The 19,382-nt window shown below is 40.4% G+C and overlaps 1 protein-coding gene across 1 annotated transcript; it reads left to right on the plus strand.

Moving 5' to 3' along the window:
* Positions 1 to 9,305: 9,305 nt before the first annotated feature.
* On the plus strand, positions 9,306 to 19,382 carry ska2 (spindle and kinetochore associated complex subunit 2). The gene is made up of 8 exons (XM_047337366.1): positions 9,306 to 9,348; positions 12,163 to 12,255; positions 12,581 to 12,757; positions 13,537 to 13,611; positions 15,414 to 15,464; positions 16,867 to 17,011; positions 17,302 to 17,305; positions 17,417 to 19,382. Exons 1-8 carry the CDS (start codon positions 9,316 to 9,318, stop codon positions 17,637 to 17,639), a joined length of 801 nt encoding a protein of 266 aa, XP_047193322.1. The 5' UTR covers positions 9,306 to 9,315; the 3' UTR covers positions 17,640 to 19,382.

Raw genomic sequence — 19,382 nt, forward strand, 5'->3', positions numbered from 1 at the left:
CATCCTCATAACTATGCCCGAAAACAACTTGTCCAAAATGAAAACAAATATTTTCTCCGCAACTACAAGGTGTATATGAATAATCTTGGTATCTATATAAAGGTGGCACTCGAGACTTCAGCAGATGTGTAAAATCAGTGTAGATGTTACTGGGTCATGAAGGCGGAACACTCCATGAATACAAATGTTCATGTTCACCTAAAGAAAAACCTAATCCACTAAATATTTTTAGTGAATATGTAATAATGCAGATGAAGAAAACAAACTTTATCAATCCATAGCACGGCACCAGGACATTATGTGCTGCTGATAAAGTGAAGCAGAGCAAAGTTACAGGCTTTTGGTTGGGTCCATTCGAGTTTTCTTACTTGGCCTAGGGGTGCGGCGAATTTTCAAAGTTATTAAATCCTGAAATGACCCAGAAGTATTTAATCGGCAGCCATGAAGAGCTGTTCGAATTATTTAAATACATAGGAAAGGTGCTCCTTTAGCCATGGCCGTATCTACCATTGAGGAAACCGAGGTCCGGAGAAATCGAAAAGTGGAAGAAGAGTATGAATATGACAGAGAAGGAACGCAAGTCATCATGTAAGTTACCGTTGCCTATTAAGCATTTGCATCTTATGCCATATGATGGGATGTGATAACCTTTTCCTATCAGTTTCGTAGCTTATGTTATTGTTATTATTTAAATTCCAACCTTGGTAATGAATCAATATTTTTCAGTGTTGTTCATGTTTAGCCTTCATGAATCAACCTACTAAGAATGCACGGGGCAAAGTAGCCTATAAGATGTGCATTTTGTCTTTGGATTAGCTGATATGTTTTCTAAAGCATCAGGATTAACACTCAATCGCAACAAATTTGAATTAACAGCCATACATGACTGCAACCTTACAGAGGCTTATAATATTCCCATCAAATCTTCTGTGAAATATCTTGGAATCCATGTAACCAAAGATACCAGCCAAACCTTAAATATTAAAGACAAAATTCTGAAATGTAAATCAAAATTGAACATGTGGCTACAAATGTACCTGGCAGTTTTTGGAAGGACATATTTGACTAAAATGGAGTCCTTAGCTAGATGCATTAGTTCATCTTCGGAAATGTGTAGTTTCACGACAGCCGACACACTTCAATAACATCGGCTGTCGCATAATATTACGTAGTATAGTGTAAGTGGAATCCGATTCTCTTAGCACCAGAGTTCGCATTTCATAAGTCCTAAGAGGCCTCCTTTACACCTTTCCTGGACCTCATGACGTTTACCATTGAGGTCAAGGAATCGTAGATAGGAAAATACGATGGGAAGGACAATCCAAATCCACCCTTGGTCTCAATACTAAGTAATCTAAGTACAGATTTGCGTACTTTCCAAGAACGTACTTGGAAATTGGACATACTCCAGAGAACGGGAGGACAAAGTATGGTCATTGTGCAATTGGAACAGTAGCGTTCTTGTTGTCAGCTGACCCGAAGAAGGACACTTCCCACCTGAGGAGCTGATCTGTGAAAGATGGATGGAGCGGAGATACGCAGTAATAGCATTAATTTTTTTATACTAATATTACAATATATATACATATCTATATATTATTTACATATAGCATTTCTAAACAATATACATTTTTGTTAACCTGTCTACTCGTATATTTAGACTTGACAATTCATTTGATATGCCTAGATAAAAAATAATGCAGTATATGTATACACAAACAGGTGAGTTTTCAGTCGATATATATATATATATATATATATATATATACATATGCAGTAGACAAGCCCTCACTCTAACCCTAACCCTAACCCCCAATTCCATGTCCGGTTCCTAAAAACCCCCAACATGGCGCTGTTCAAAATGTGCAACTCAAGGCTTCAAAAACGTCAGTTCACAAACCAATGGGTGACGTCAGGGTGGGTTACCACTTGGTTGTGAATGATGGCTGACTTGATCGCAGTTCATAGACATAGCTGGCTGCTCATGTGTTGCCGGATCAGGGAAGTCATGTTGCCATGCTGCAGTTATCTGTGGAAGGTATTCATAAACCCAAAGAACTCTGTTCTATTTTTTCACATTCTACAATTGTAAAAAATCAATTCAATTAAAATACCAATGCGTGTCACTATTCTAGGTGTTGAATTCAGCGGATAGTTTAAAGACAGTGATTGCATGTACAGATGAACATCGCAGGTTGAACGCAGGGACATCAAAGAACCTTGAGCCTAACACCTGAGTCAGATAAACTTCAGGTACCACAATGCAGAGCAGCATTACAATGAGAAGAGTAGAGTTGTTGGGGCTCCATCATCTGATGAATCAAGATTTCAATGCCAGTATGGACAGAGTCCCTATTTGATCACCTTTTGCCCTTAAAAACAGCTTTCTAGAAAAGTGTTATCATGGCTCCCTATCAGCAGAAAAACCTTGCAGGAGAAAAAGTGCAGTTGACAAGATTGTCCAGCCAGACATTATTATTATTATGATCTTACCTGTTATTAATGCAAGAGATTTTACCAGACATATGTTGAAGTTTGTGATGCACAATCGGCTCGACTACAATCAGAAACAAGAGAGCAGAGTGCATTTAATTTGTGGCACATTTGTTGGAAAATAGGGCAGCAAGCTCTGGAGGAAAAAGGTTCCTCCACAAGAAGTGACAATTTTTCTTTGTGAGCACATACACCCCTCCTTTCATGGCAATTACGCAACTAACTATGGTAAGGAAAGTGAAGTGCTATTCCAAAATGTGTTCCGTCCAGATTAAATTTCACTGTGATAAAAGGCCACCTAGTGAGCAACATTAAGTAATGCAGCCATCAATGACAGCCTCAACCGTAACTGTGGAATAGATTTTTTTCTGAATGACCTAGTCATTTGAATATTATATAGTCATGAATATGGCAGTGAATCCATAAACCTATATTCACCATTGTTTTGTGTAAAATTTTAAACACAACTCTTTACATAACAGTCATAAGTGCCACCAGTTCATAATTTTACATCGTCATAAGCTGCTCCTGAATATGTTTATGTGAAAACATTAAGCAGCAGCGTTGTTATGTAACTATGTACATTAACTCAAGAACTAATGAATTGGGGATGTGGACAGTGGTTCAGAGGTCTGGAAGTCCGTCTCTTATGCCGGAGTCAGTTCGACTCACCCTCGTTACCTAAGAAATTGCTTTTAAAGCCCAAAACAATTACCACATACTCCATACCTGGCAAGGTTACCCAAAAAATAACACAACAGCATCTAATATTTACATAGTGCCTTTAAAAGCAACAGGCAAACAAATTATGAACATTCATCAACATGCAACGCTTCTATAGTGACAGTATGGTGGGCACAGCCAGACACACCTGAGCAGCATATATGCACAAGGTGCTCTGTGTAGTCTGCTGCTGCCTCGGTGGGAGAGCGGCCTGTGTCTTGGTGCAGCCGGAATGGGGAAAACGTGGTATGGAGTCTAATTTATATGGACTCAATGAGCAGATCAAGCGGAATGGATTTGAGGGGTTTAATAAGAAGGAGCGTGGAAGGCAAGGGAGTAGCGAAAACGCGGTACGGTGTTTAATTTATTGGGTTAATTCCACAAGCGGAATGGTTTTGACTGACGGCTCTCTGAAAGTACCACCGAGTGAATAGACAAATGCGCTGACGGTAGAGACGGTAAAAGTGGGTGGGTCAGATAATTATTGGTCTTAAAAAGGGGTTGGGTTTTGTCCCACCCACGTACAATGGGTCCGACACCCATGAATGTGTTTACATCCCGCCACAGGCCAACGTGCAGGAGGCACAGCGCATGCTCGCTAACCAGATACTGTGTGTGGAGAGGAAAAACCCTGATTCTTTTGTTATTGTCCTTATCTCAGCCATGAACTCCCCAAATACCGCCAGCTGACTAAATGCCCGACCAGAGAGGAGAACACTGATCACTGTTACACAACTATCAACAATGCATATCACGCAGTCACCTGCGCTACACTGGTCCAATCTGATCACCCCATGGTTCATCTGATTCTTGCATGTAGGCAGAAATTAAAACTTTCTAAACCTGTAGTGAAAACATCTAAGAAGTGGACCAGTGAAGCTAAGGATGATCTTTGGGCATGCTTGGACTGTACTGACTGGGATGTTTTCAGGACTGCTATTAATAGCCTGGATGAGTTCACAGAGGCTGTGTGACGACATATACCAGCTTTTGTGAGGACAGCTGTATCCCATCACGCACTAGGGTTATTTACATACCCTTTAGACTGTATTCCGACTTGGTTTTTAAAAGCTGTATTTCAGACAGTTGGTCCTGTTATTTTAGCCTTTACTAATTGCTCTCTGTCAACTGGTGTATTCCTATTCAATTTATAAACATGGCCTTTTAAAGAAGCCCTCTCTAGATCCCTCTGTATTAAGTAATTTTAGACCCATCTCCAAGTTGCCATTTTTATTTAAAGGTCTTAGAAAAAATTGTATCTGCCCAGTTAAATTCTTTTTGAACAATAACGACATCTTTGAACATTTTAAATCTGGCTTCCGCTCCCTACATAGTACTGAGACTGCTCTGGTCAAGGTCACCAACGACGTACTTCTTGCATCCGACTCTGGCCTGTACTCTGTTTTAATTTTCCTTGACATCAGCTCAGCCTTTGACACAGTGGACCAGTGTCTTGATCAGCTCTCTGAAAAACGATGTTGGTTTCAGTGATGTGGTTCTGAGATAGCCTGGAACACAGATGGATTCTGGGAGCTCATTTCATTTGATCTGCCAGACTCGGTCTGGATCCCCTCCATTGGGAAGAGATTTCTTTAGCCCCCTAAAAGGGTAACATGTAAATGGTGAACAAGACCATTTACATGTTATCCCTTAAATCATGTGTATTCACAATGTCAATTTCCATTGCTATGCAGATGACACCCAATTATATGTCCCGATAAAGCCTGGTACTACAGATGCATCCAATTTATGTCTTGTCTAGCTGAGAGTAAAAACTGTACGTCCAATGTATTATTTCCCCCTGTGGCCCTAGTACTAGCAGGATAAGAAATCTCTCCTCTAGTCTAGGTGCATTATCTAACAATGTTAAACGAGAGGGTCAGGCTGAGCCAATCAGATTTAACAAAAAGCAGAGCAGTCCAAGTTGGTCCGTTGGGCCGCTCGCATCCCACCTCTAAATTGACTGTATTAAGCTGGCTGACGGTTTGACGGCTGGCCAGAGCTCGGTTTTGCGCTGTCTGCGGATGCGAAAGCCAGGCCAGCCAATGTCGCATTTTAAATGAATTAAACCTCCAATTTTAGCTTAGTTTTAAACTCGCCACGACACTTACATCATCCTATCAGCTGTGGACTCTCTGCTCTGCACGTGTCTCAGACCTGCGGCTCTTTATAATTTACATCCATGAAACGGACAGAAGAGAGAGAAACAAAACTCAACATAACAGCATAACATTGTATTATGTGTTGTGGTTTTTCTGTCAAATAGTAATACTGATAATATGAATCTGATGTGACTAATTTTAATTGAGACACCTTATGTATGTGAGGCTTCTCCCATCTTCTGGAAGACAAGTTGGCAAAGATGGAGACATCAGTTAAAGTGTGCCTATTTATATATATATCCAACCGTGGGGTCTGGCACAGGGCCTTCAGCGTTGCGAAGTCAGAATGTTTTTGGGGTATTTTTTTAAGACGTGAACGGCTCTTACGCGCTGCACAACAAGCTCTGACACACAGCTCCAATACACACACACACACACACACACACTCACACACACACTTTCATCGTCAGCACCACATAATGTAAAAGCTCTGGGCATATACGTACACACAATCATCGCCAGCAACGCATTGCCTTAAACTCCAATAAAATTCAAAAATGGTAAAACATGACCTGCGTTAAACGCTTTAGATAACACTTCTAAATGATTCACCAGATGCTTTAGCTTTTAAATGTCATTTCTACAGTGGCTCTCACGCTCCATGACCCGTCTAGATGTCAGTGGCCTTCTGAAAGGCGTAGGGCAATGTTTTTTTGTCCCGCCCACTACGATAGCAAAATATGATTGGCTGATTTACCCGTCACTTACTAAATGAGCAAACAAGCTCCGGACTTCTGTCCCGATCATGAAGTCCTAACCAATGAGTGAGCTAGCTGTAACCTCTCTTCTGCCAAGAGACAACAACAACAACTAAATCTGATTGGATAAGTCTATGTTCAAGATTTTAGGTCACTTACACTGTTATTTCTGAAGAAAACTTGGTTTAAAATCAGCCCAAAATTTGGAATTAAAAGAGATAATTGTTATTGATTGAAATTTGTAAATATAACATGTATATATGTATATATATATGTATGCCACATTGACCGCACTATATAAGGAAAAGGCTTAATGTGACAATGCTCCCTAGACAGTGATCAGCAAAATTCTCTATAAATGTGTTGAATATACAGTATATATGTTTGAATATATGAACAAGGCAATAGGTTGGCCTGAGATAATGCCAGATGGCATGAGGGTCTCCAGTCCTCGGGCCTCTATCTCACAGTACACTGTAATGCTATTACGAATCCATATCAAGGTTAATGCAAGACCAAGTCAAGTTCCGACCTTGTGGACTTTCTTAACAGAAAGGGAGACAAAGCCATGGACCCAATGCATGGCAAGGAAAGGAACTCTGGCCTGAGGAGACAAGCTAGAGGCAGAGTGGACGACGGACCTGACGCACAGATCAATACAAAGACCAGCGTGCTGGACAGACCCATCATGAAGATTTGCATCCTCCAGGGGGCCAAATTGATAGTAATATGCAGATTGCATGTTCCATTCATTTCTGTTATAATTTGTTAATTTTGCAAATTTTGTTGCAAATTTTGTTAATTTGCACAATATCAACATTAGAAACATCCTATCTCTAAAGTATGCTGAAAAACTAGTCCATGCATATGTCACTTATAAACTGGACTACTGTAATTCATTCACTTTTAGGCTGCCCCAATAAGCTGCAAAACATTATCAGGCAGCTGATGCTCATAGCACGCCTCACCAGACAGCTTCAGTCCAAGTTCTTGAAATGGGTTGATATCAGCTACATCCCTGAACTTCCCAATCTTACTCATTGTATGTTCATTGGCATCGCGTTGATGTTGACCAGTTAGTTAAGTTGAGATTCAGAAACCGACCAGCGACACGGTTTTCTTACCGCAGTATACCTATCTGTACAAAGAATACTTAGCTATGGATATATCTGTAAGGTTTCACAACTGTGGAATAAATGTTTTGTTTTACCCGTTACATCGGAGTACTGTGAAGCTTTTTCCTACCACGATTGGTGTACACGAGTCCATTCGAGGAAACCAACGAATCCCAGCTCACACAATGGCTATTATCATTCCAGATACAAATCAGTTCCGTCATTTCTTAAATTGCAATTACAGTAACTTTATTGCTTTAATCAATTTAAAGTCAGATATCTAGTTCACCTTTTCACTTAATCTTTTTCACTTTCATAGCAGAAAGTTACCCTTCATTTGCAAAAAGCTAATACATTATAGAAATAGCTAATACAAAACTCCATTAGATAACATGAAGTAAATGAAAATAATGCAATGCATTAAGCTTACCACAAATTGAAGAGAGAAAAAGTCACTGTAACATGTCATGTAAATACATGGGGGCAGAGAGAAAGAGAGATGCTCATGATGGGAGTTCCCCCAGCAGTCTAGTCCTATAGCAGCATAACTAAGAGATGGTTCAGTAAACACCTGAGCAGCTCTAACTATAAGGTTTATCAAAGAGGAAAGTTTTAAATCTAACCTAAGAGGGTGTCTGGCTCCTGAACACAAACTGGGAGCTGGTTCCAGAGGAGAGGACTATACTCTACTCTCTTACAGACTACCACAAGTAGTCCTGAGTTTACAGAGCTAAATTATTATTGAGGGCTTTGTAGGTAAGGAGAATGATTTAAAATTGTATTCTGAATTCAATTGGGAGCCAATGCAGAGATGCTAACACTGGAGAGCTATGATTCCCTTTTCTAGTTCCTTTCAGAAAACAAAATACAGCTAATTCCAGTTGTCTAATCACTTTTTAAATATGGCAGCACCATGAGGGAGGCTGCCACCAAACATAGACGAACACTTCACATCATTGGATCATATAATGAGAGACTGTCCTGTGCGCCAAGAAGCTGGGCAGAGCCACAGGACTATTTAACTTATATTTTATTTTGTGTTTTACTTAATAAAGTGTAAAATTTGAGCGGCCGTCTTGTGTTGGGGGACCCAGGGTGGCAGGGGGGCTTTGCCACAAGGGAATTCATTACTGAGGTGTGCTTGCTGGATTTGGCTCCTGGCAGCCTGGACTGAGTCAGCCGGCAGGACCAACTAAATGGCAACACCAACATGTTAAGCTAACGTTATGTGTTCATCAGGAGACTTTAACTGCCATGGTTACTGGCTGCTGAATGCATTCAGTTAGCATAAGTAAGCTGAGGTTTTACGCTTAGTTTGCCGTGAAACCTGACCTCCAGAGACACTGTTGTCCTTTCCTTTATAAGGTCACACACCTTGAAAATCCATAAAGAATGCTTGCTTAAATGGAAAATTAGGCTGCACTGTTTATATTGCATTTGCATTTGAATGTTGTCCACTGAAGTGCAGGTTAAGTCTTTGAAAATGAAAAGTCAAATGGAGTTTTCAAATTGTTATCAAATTGCATTATCATTTTAATATAGTCATAGAATGCCCATGTGAAAGCGAAAATGAAAATTGGATTATTGCATTTTCATTTACATTTTTACTCAAAAGACACAGGAAAACTATGATGCTATTGTGGAATTACATTTTCATTTTCACATTTACATTATCATTTTAGTCCCCTATACTCTTCCATACAAATGACACACTGATTCAATAAATTGATCAAATTGATCACTTTCACTATACTACGTCATCACGCGACGGCGGATGTTATTGACGTGCGTCTGCCGTGTGGAAGCTTTTTTCGGCGTATGCGCCAGGCGCGCAATTCCTATAAAACTGAACGATGCCGCCATCTGTGATCCGGCATCCAGTTCTCTCAACACAACCATGCTCTGCGGCTCACTTCCTTCCCGTGCGTCCTTCGCGCTCAAACAGAAAAAGGGCTAACGGACGCATGTTGTAGGAGGGGCAGCTCGAAGTGGGTGTGGCTTGTCGCGTCCACAAGACTGCTGGACATCTCTTCACCGACCACTGCCAAGTCCGCGTGCTCCAATCAGCGTGCTCCACTCCTCACGGCTGGCCAATCAGAGACGTCGGGCTGAAACCTGTTCAACATGGAGTCCACAGTGGAGAAGCTGGAGGCTATGGTGAGCGCAGTTTATTTTCTCTGATATTATACTTTCCGAATTTGTCCTTGTTAACTGAACCGAAGAGAGTGGCTCTACAATGAATGCGCAGTTACCCCGTTTACAGCATGTCGCGCTTTTCTCTGTGTAGCCAGCGTGATCCGTAAACACTGCAAACTCCTCAGCGCCATTCAACAGGCCCGTGTCGCTCAACCACGGAGCTCCAGCTCCTGCGAGCTCCCGCCGAACTCTGCAGCGCCCGACGAGCTGTGGGCGCCGCGACGGGCACGTTCAGTGAGGGGACAGTTTGCTCGAATGCTGTTTTGCAGCGGCTTCCTCCGGTCCTCGGGTGTGACGGTGATTCCACCGAACGCGAACACGGCTGCGCTTCCGTTTTACCGGTTTGCCTGTGAAGTCACACCATGACAGGAGTTCCCTCCCTGAGCGTCGACGGCTCTCGTGTCAGGCTGCCGGGACTCTAGTCGTCATTTTGAAGTTCGCTCAAATATGTTTGTGACGTTGCCGTTTCTCTTCTTTTAAAAAAAAATAAATAAATCAGGTTATGTTCCAGAAATGTTTTCCCAATTATACAATAACAATATACAATGCATGTTCTTTTCCTTTTCCTTACTTGTAATTATTATGGAGGCAGAGGAGAAGTGATTTAATTGCGTCTTTCTACAGTATCTCACTCACTGTGTCTGAGACCCGTGCAACTGATTCTAAGCAGTTTTTGTGATGCAAAGTGCAGTAGGAGCAGACAGAGTTCAGAGTAAACGTGATCCATTTTTGAGTGTGCAGTTGATGCTCTCACTTGCAATGCACACAGGAAATAGAGGGGTTTTTATTCGCAGCTGGGGAATGTAAAATTTAAACGAACAGAAATCATTTAAATATAACAAATTTGTCTGCGAGTCATATTTAATTGAACAAAGTCTAAAGAACAACAGAGTCTGGGCTCATTCTGCTGAACCATGTCATAGAGAAAATACATATTCAATAGCCAGGCCAGAACGGCTGGGGTCAACAAGGCAGCTGACCCTTACATCTTTCTGAATCCTTCCGTCCTGGCACAAATGTGCTATTACCCCTAATAAACCAGCTGTTTGTTAACCCTTGCAAACCACACTTCCCTTATCTGAATTTCTACTCCAGGCTCAGCTATTTACTTTACTTCTGGCGTAAACAGTCACGTACCAGAAACACGATTTAAATAGAATATATGTTAAGTACATGATTGTATGAGAAATCGACACCACATTCACAAATTCATAATGAAAAAATTGAAGTTATAAAATTCATATCATATAAATTAGGGTTGCTCAAATTCAGATCCAAATATGCAGGTGTGTGCGCAGGGACCGTCTACGCAGTACAACGCCGAAAAGGCTGTGAAAAATCTCAATGTGTACCTTACTCTGATTGGGAGGAGGCTGCGCTTGTGTTTTAACGACGTTTCATTTGTTAGTTATTGATCCAAAAAGTCAGAATCTGACATTATCTATCCAACTTTGCCACAGTGATTGGCTCTGTTGGTTCGAGTTCACACAGAATCGATTGCTTATCCTTGGTGTCCTGTATGTTGCAGCGGATTTTTTGGGGGGATCTGAATTTGGCCTGTCGAATTTGAGCAACTGAAATTCATATGATATGAATTTTATAACTTGAATTATGAATTTGTGAACATTGAAAAACACAAGTTAAGTTATTGAAGTGTTGAATTCAGAGGCAAAAAAAATCAGATGCATAATTTAAATGCAAAAAAATTCAGTGCTTCTAATGTGAATGGTAACATTCAGAAAAAAAACCTTTTGCATGGCACTGTAGAATATAGCCTATTGTTCAGCTAATCTGCTATCTGTCCAATGCCCTTCTACAGTGTACTAAAAAGTGAAATGTTTAGTAGGGCGACTGTGGATCAGGAGGCAGATGTGGTCCACCAACCCGGATGTGGGTGGTTCAATCCCAGCTTTCCCAAGTCCAAATGCCGATGTGTCCTTGGGCAAGACATTTAACCCTAAATTGCCTCTTCAGAAAACAGACAGAAAAAATCGCAGTAAATGGGCAGTGTGAATGCTGCATAATCGCTTTGAGTGGTCCATAAGACTAGAAAAGCGCTTTATAAATACAGTCCATTTACCATGTCGAAGGGTCACTGGCCAGACATAGTTACAAGCAAAGAAAAAGTTTCCAAACCCCTAAGTTTCAGCTGTTGGCAGGTGCTCTGACTTCATTGCACTACTGTATCAGACACCTAGTAGTGCAATAGTATTGTCAAAGCATCTGAAAACTGCAGAGACCAGCTCCACTGACTATTGTCTCATTGATTGTATCAAGTCAAGTGGACAATGGTAGGATCTGATGGTCTTGGTGAGAGTGTGCTACACCTAGGCTCAGTGGTTTATAGTGTACAATGCAGTGTTTGGTTTCTGTATGGCATTTTTAATACTTTGTTTCACATTGTAACATAAGGCAACTTTAGGTTTCAGTTAGGATGGTGGCATTTCCGTGGTGTTATTTACTTCAAGAAACAGCATTTTGATTTTTAATTAGTTTTATATTCATAAGAAGCATTTATGAATAGGACTGGGCATTGACCCTCTATTATTTTTTGGTACCAAAAAAAAGATCTGTAGCCCTTAATATTAAAACTGTATTAATGTACTAAGAGCTGGCATTAAATTATTGTCAAATTTATATATCTTGTTTACTGATTCTCTGATCTGAAAGCTCAATCAATTATGCCAGTGAAATTTTCAGCACTACTTTTTGAGCAAGGAAGCAGCATAAGTTTGCCAATGTATAAAAAAAGTATAAAACTGAATGTCTTTGCAGTTCATGAAGTCAGAGGCTGACCTGGAATACATTGGGAAGCGGCTGAAGCTGGACTTCATCAACAGCACTGCAGAGAATGGATGTCCTACTGAGGTGACAACTCAATAATGACTGCTGTTACTTTGAATGTTGGAAATTTTTTTTCCATTTGTCTGCAAACACATCTCTCCTTAACATAAAATTTTAATTCCTGTAAATTAAGATTTTTATTCAGTTTTTCCAATTCATTATTAAACATAATCCAGCATGCAAAAAACATAATCCTAAATCAATGTGATTGAGGACAATAAGTGAGCCTGCCAGTACAAAGTCCAAATTCTTATTCGGATGTATACCCAATGGCAGGAGAGACCATGCTACAAAAAGCAGCTGAGGCTGGATGCCGGAACAGTAGTCTCTTTACATCTTGTGCCTTCAGGAGAACCCAGCGGTGATGCTGGAGAACCTAAGAGCCCTCAAGGCCAAACACACAATGTTGTGCTCTCAGCTGAAGGAGATCACAGCTGCTCAGAAAGAGTCTATGGAATCCATCAGAAACAACCTTGGCAGTGTCATGAAGCTGATCCAACACGTTCAACAGACTACTGATATGGAGGTACCCACGCAAATGGCACACTCACTATTCCAACAAAAACAAAAACAAAAAAAAAAATATATATATATATATACACACTGTATATAGAAAAGAGTTCTGTTTGATAATCTTGTCATGCCAGTGTTGACTACTGTTGGACACAAATTCTGAGGTGAAAAGCTGAAATAAGACTGAAGTACCAGATATTAGGTAGGGCCTTACAAAATGCGACCTAGGATAATAGCCCTCTATAGCTAATGTGTTTGAAGAGTTACTTTTGTATCGGTGGCATTCTTATAAGCTCTGACATAAGGTCTTTTCAAACACGCAATATATAACATTTTCATGTGTTCATCAGTGCTGATGAAAATACATAGAAGAGACTGTTCTTACTTGAATATTACATTTTTTCCAACACAGGTATAGTACACCTGCAGACAGCCACACCAAAATGCTTGAAGTACAATCAAAATATAGATATAAATATTGCATCCCTGGTTGTGGGCGGGTGTGGCTTAGGACGTAGAGTCGTTCGTCTGCGATCCCAGCTTCCGCCAGTCCACATGCCATTGTGTCCTTGGGCAAGATACTTGACCCTAACTCGCCTCTGACGGCACTTCCGACAGTGTATGAATGTGACAGAAAAATTTGCGGTAAATAGCAGCGCTGTATGAATGTGTGTGAATGGGAAGATGTAACTTTCCTGTAAAGCGCTTTGAGTGGTCTATATGACTAGAAAAGCGCTATATAATTACAGTCCATTGACAAACCTTTGACTGTGCCATTGTAATGTGATGCAGGTGGAGCCACTGACTGGGTTGGAGCAGGAGTCAGCAGAGCTCCTGTCTTCAGCCATCAGTAAGAACTCTACAGAGGTAAGACACAGCTCCCACAAGCTTATATTATTATTAGTTTCCTGGTAACATCTGGAGACAAGATCAGTACTTACTTAGATGATTCATAAAAGAAGCTAACAACCACTTTGTTGGTAAAGCTCAATGTAATGAGTTTATTTGTTTTTCCTGATCTGGGCACCTTGGTGATGCAGTGGTTTGTCACCTCACAGTAATGTTTTGGATTGAAACCTGTCTTGGGGACCTTTCTTTCCACTAATGCTAGTTTAACTAGGGGCTTTAACCCTCTGTAAAACTAGGTTGTACTTGGTCTCTTCATTGTGTTTTGGGCTTAATTTACAATAAACCAATCAGAATGCCGTTTCCCATTACCTTTAAAAGTCAGCTGGGCTGGCACCATGGCAGATTCATCTCATTAGGATTTGCCAAGTGTTGTTAGAGAGGACAGTACAGAGGAATCGTATCCTACCCCTCTGTACAGTATAGACATTTCACATTTAAAGTCCTCTGGCGACTCTCCCCTTTCTTGTAGACTTTTAATTTGAAACATTGGTGCAGGAAATATTGACTCTTAACACTGAACAAAAGAACAGACTTAATTTATTTGTTCTGATGATGCACCTGGTTATTATTTGAGACTCAACCAGGATTTAAATACTGCCTTTTATTTTGAAAAGTACTCTCTTACATATAACTGCTATTTTTTATCTTGGATTTATGAGACCATGATTTGGGAAAACACAAAGCCTATAGTAATATAAGCAGAAAGCAAAGGGTAAATACTGACTCATAGGCATTATAATGTGCAGATGTATAATGTTCACCATGAGTGCTGTGAATTATATAGTCTCTCTCTGTCTCTCTCGAACTTTAACTACCTCCCGAGAGGATTAATCACAGCAACTCCATATTCGGTCGCTATCATCTAAAGACCTTTGTGATGAAAAGTTATTAAAAGATTTTTGTTCCGTGGAACGCCATGGGTGTGGCCTTGTAGGAAAGTTTGCTGTTGTTTCATGATGGGGTACGTTCCTCTGCCTTGCAGGTTTACCTTATCCACCTCAAACTAGCCCAAAAGCAATAACACTTTGATGATGTGATATTTTGAAATCGGACAGTTTTCCTCTAACGCCCTCCCCGTGGCGTGGCAGCGAATTTCTATGTGCCACCATGAAACATCCGACTGCCATTACTCCACTCCACGTCGTCACATCTTCACCAAATTTCTCAGACATGATAACAGTCCCACCCTTAACACATCATGTAAATATTGAGCCATAGTCATAGCGCCATCTACTGACAAAAGGAAGGCAGTCCTATGTGACAAACCTCATGCGATTTACTTGAAATTTACATGATGCACTCTGCATGTACAGAATCATGATGTAGTATTACTGGGTATTCTCTAGCACCACATAGTGGACACAGGAAGAGATATCTGCAAGGTTCTCTCTCTCTTCTCTCCCCCTCTTTCTACCCACCTCTCACCCCAATTTCTCTCCTCTCACCCCAACGGGTCGCGTGGATGGCCCCCAACAACTGAGTCCGGTTCTGCAAAAAATGTCTTCCTGTTAAAATGGGATTTTTTGTGTGATTTTTCTTCACAGTCGCCAAATGCTTGCTCATTTTGGGATCTTTTGGGTTTCTCTGTAATATTGTGAGGTCCGGACCTTACTATTTAAAGTTCCTTGAGATAATGTAAGTTTTGATTAGGCGCTATAAAAATCAAATTGAAAAATCTAATTTTATTATAGTTAGTTGAGTATGATCAGTTAATTGATTTCTGCTGCTGTTCTTATGTTCGTACATTTTTTTTCTTCCAGGTTCCTCCTTCTGTAGTATCGTTTGGCCAACAGCAGTTACCGAGTGAGTCTGTTACCTTCAGTCTATTACTGGGCTCTCAATACTGTTGAGATGATAATCAGAATGTCAGCTGATCTTTCTGTTGCCAGATTGTCATGAAACTTTAATCAGACCATCATATTTCTTTTGGGATGAATTGTGATTCTGTGACCCTCAATTAGCTCCAAAGTCAGCTCAACGCTTAAACTGTCAAAAACACACTGGTTTATCATCAAAACTTATGACATGGTTTTTGTTGTTTAGTCCGAGTTTCCCATTCCAATAGAAGAACATACACTGTTTGCAAGTAGTGCACTATGGGACTGTTATTGCCCACAAGAAAACTGTCAGACTTTAAATTTGCCTGCATGCCTTTATGTTTTGTTTTTGCCGAAATGCAAGGTAAAGGTAAATTATTCAACGAGTTGGAATAAGTTGTAAAATAATAAATTATAAAAACTTACAACATGTATGTTTAAGGGTAAACTCACCCAAATTACAATTCTATACTAAAAATCTATTCACTCAGTTGAACTCATCATGCAAATGCTTTGGTTTATTTGTCCAGAGGCCTGTACTACAAAGCATGTTCAACATACCCTGGATCTTAGACCGTAATCACGCTAAGCAGTCACAAGCCACTGCTTATGAACTTGGTTCCTTATTCCAGCTTTAATCCTGCGCGTTCACATGAAAGAGATGATGTTTGAAAACATTGTCAGCTGGCAAACAAGTCTACTGGCAACATATTCTACAAAGTACAAACTTTAATTTTAGAAAATTGAACAAGTTGAACAGAAAAATCCAGGCTAAGAGCAACACTCTAGCACAAGTAGATCTGACTCGTTAGTGCAATTTGTACATTTAATGAAATAAATGTGTACATTTATTTTTCATACTAAATAGTTGAACACTCGTATCACATTGCCTCTTAGATGAGGCTTCTGAGGTCAGATGGTAGTGGTGAGGATTAGGCCTGTCACGATAACTACTTTTTGTCAGACGATATATTGGGCCAGAATTATTGCGATAAACAATATTATTGTGATTTTTTTGCAACTGAATCATGTGAGCTTTTATTAAAGGCCTATTGCTCGTTGCGTGTGTGAATCACTGCACTCTTCTACAAGATTATCGAGGTCACTACAAATGATCAAGTTCATTTTCGTGTATCGTACGATAAATCAATAACCTAATTATCGTGACAGGTCTAGTGATGATGATGAAGAGAATTGATTGGTCAGGAGGCATGGTTTTATGTGTTAATTTGTTATTGCAAACATAACATGCTCCAGAGCAGGCTAGTTGTACAGTACTATGGAGGTATACCCTGAAAACCAGATTACCTCATAACAACAAATCCTGCCTTCTAGTACAGGCCTCAGTTTTGAGATAAAGCTGAGAACATATTCCTCAATCAGCTGGCTGACCTAGTTCAACTCTTCCAAGGGCTTTAAATATGAGGAGCTGAGTGAAGCTATGTTGGAAGCAGTTTCTTTCAGCATACATTCCAACATCAAGCCGGCTGAGCTCAATACGTTCTATCAGCAGCTGCAGCAGCACCGATCAGAACGGACAAGTTCTACCTGGAAGATCTGTCGATTAGAGAGGACTGATTAAAACCTACATGAAGTGTCTTACTATAACACTGGAGTCACAGCGATTAGATGCTTTTTTCTCTGAAAGATAAATGTTCAGGTATACACCATAAGACATCAGTATTCAAAAACGTAATTGTTATTTTTTATGACAATAATGTATTAGTATTAAAACTGGTGTTGTACGGAAGTACACCACCTTTTTTTAAATGATGCATGTTTTATAGTTGATTTCCTGAAAATGTATTCGTTTTTGGTTAATGAACATGAGACTGGTGAACACTGCTGCATCATCGTGTTTCAAATTCTTGAATTGGAATGATCAGTCTCTCCATCAGAAGGAGCAGATGTAACCAGCAGTTTCTGTTTCCTCCTGTCCTCTGCAGTGGATTCCTCAGTGTGCAGAAGATGAAGCATTTAAAGATGAAGGTGAGCGATGCCAAGTTGAGGATCCTGCAGCACCTCTCTGTAGTCGAGCTGGACAGAAAGGGCCATGTTCTTCTCGTGATTGCGAAGTGGAGACTGTTGACAGGGTGGTGGTTGTCACAGGGTGTGCTTGATTTGGTTGAGTCTCCACCTGTCCCACATGATCTGGAGTATGAAAGGTGAGCTCACTGAAGGAACAAACTGCAGACACTGAGGTCACGGCCAGACCAGACGCCCACAGGCTACCAGGCTTATGACATCGGACATATTTTCTGTCAAGATGAAGCTGTTAACTGTTGCAGTTTACATACACAAGTGAGCAAAGCACTATGCCCCCCCCCCCCCCCCCCCCCCCCCCCCCCCCCCAGTTTTCCATTTTGACTTTGTCCTCTCCTGCCTGCAGCCTCAGCATGCTTGGTGTAACGTTATGGTATCCCTTTATTTGCCATTTTGCATAGAACAAGATATTTAGTTTGATAAACTAATAAGAAAGTAATTCAGAAACATTAATGAATCAATCAAAACTGTTTTCACTTTCAATCACAAAAAAAGAGGTCATACACGGGGACCTGGTAAATAAGCTGGAGACCTCATCATAAGTGTCCACAGCAGAGACCCAGTCAGCCTCAAAGTAAGAACACAAGTCCTTTGGACAGAAAGCTGTTTCACCTCTGACAACACAATGGTGGATGTGGTTTTTTTGTGTGCACTGTTGCAACCCAACACTGCTGTCACAGGGTCCAGGAGTACACCTATTCATCAGTTACAGTAAACAACTGGAAGTCAAGAACGAGATGTTAAAGGTGCAGTAGGCAATTTGCGTAAACCACTAGGCCAAAACCATGGCGTTGCAGCGCCACCCACTAGCAGGTCTCCTGACGTGTGGACAAGTGATGTTTAACAAACTGCACACAGCGTTGTTTTTACAGCCTGCACCATTTTTTTCGATTTACAGAGCCAGGGCTGAGCCGAAAACCTGGATTATTTTTCGGAGTGCACACAGAACCAACAGCTAGCGCAACGTGAGGAAATATTCGCTGATTTTGAATCGCTAACTGCCCCTTTAAGGTGTTCAGATACTTTAAGTAGTTGCATGATGAAAACGTGGAGCAGTAGAGTCAGTGTCTGACCTGCTGTCTTTTGTCCATTGTCATAATCCATCATGAACTGTCATATTCTCCATCATTCGGTCCTTTCATGGGAGAAGTAAATTAATAAATCTAAGTAATAAATCAATGTAAATTTTGACAGCATATTAGATTTGTGATCTTTGTACCTGACATGGTCCTATTGACAGGGCTTTTTCGAAAATGTGCTGTATGGTCTGTAATAAGGCTGGGTACTGAACCTCCATACTCACTGATACTGACCAAAGTGTTTGTAGAAATGAGGATCACAAGTTTCCACAGATTAATAATCTGGTTTACTATTTCTTAGACCAGATATAAAAAAAGACTTGCTATGTAAGTTTTTACGTAAAAAAATAATCATTTTGGTATTGAAACTGAAAAATATGCCATGTTTCATACTTGTGCCCTACAGTATCTTAGTTGTTTTATTTAGTGATGACTTACTCTCTACCACAGCTCTAACATATCTGGTAACTTAGTCCATAATGAAGTGAAATAAACTGAGTTGTGGTAAGTGCAAGGCTGTCAGGTAAAAATCTTTAAATCTGCATTAGTGACAACTGATATTCTTGTATTGTACAGCAATTGTTTAAGTCAAATGGAATTAGTTTCTGTAACAAAAGGAGTATTAATGTTTTTAATGGGCCTAACAGTTTTTTGCATGACATGGAGGGATACTTCTAAACTCGAACCCTCTGGGCTATCGGAAGAAACAAGTCATATGTTGTCTTTGCGCATCATTTCATGTGGACATCCTTAAACAGCACAGTGAAAAATAAAAATTTTGCAGACTTTG

This window comes from Scophthalmus maximus, chromosome 2 (genome assembly GCF_022379125.1).
Source record: "Scophthalmus maximus strain ysfricsl-2021 chromosome 2, ASM2237912v1, whole genome shotgun sequence".
NCBI lineage: Eukaryota > Metazoa > Chordata > Actinopteri > Pleuronectiformes > Scophthalmidae > Scophthalmus > Scophthalmus maximus.

Coding starts and splice junctions, on each gene's coding strand:
- ska2 (XM_047337366.1), top strand. CDS start 9,316: ATGGAGTCCACAGTGGAGAAGCTGGAGGCTATG. Junction 12,758..13,536: donor AACAGACTACTGATATGGAG/GTACCCACGCAA, acceptor AATGTGATGCAG/GTGGAGCCACTGACTGGGTT. Junction 15,465..16,866: donor AGCAGTTACCGAGTGAGTCT/GTTACCTTCAGT, acceptor TGGCTGACCTAG/TTCAACTCTTCCAAGGGCTT.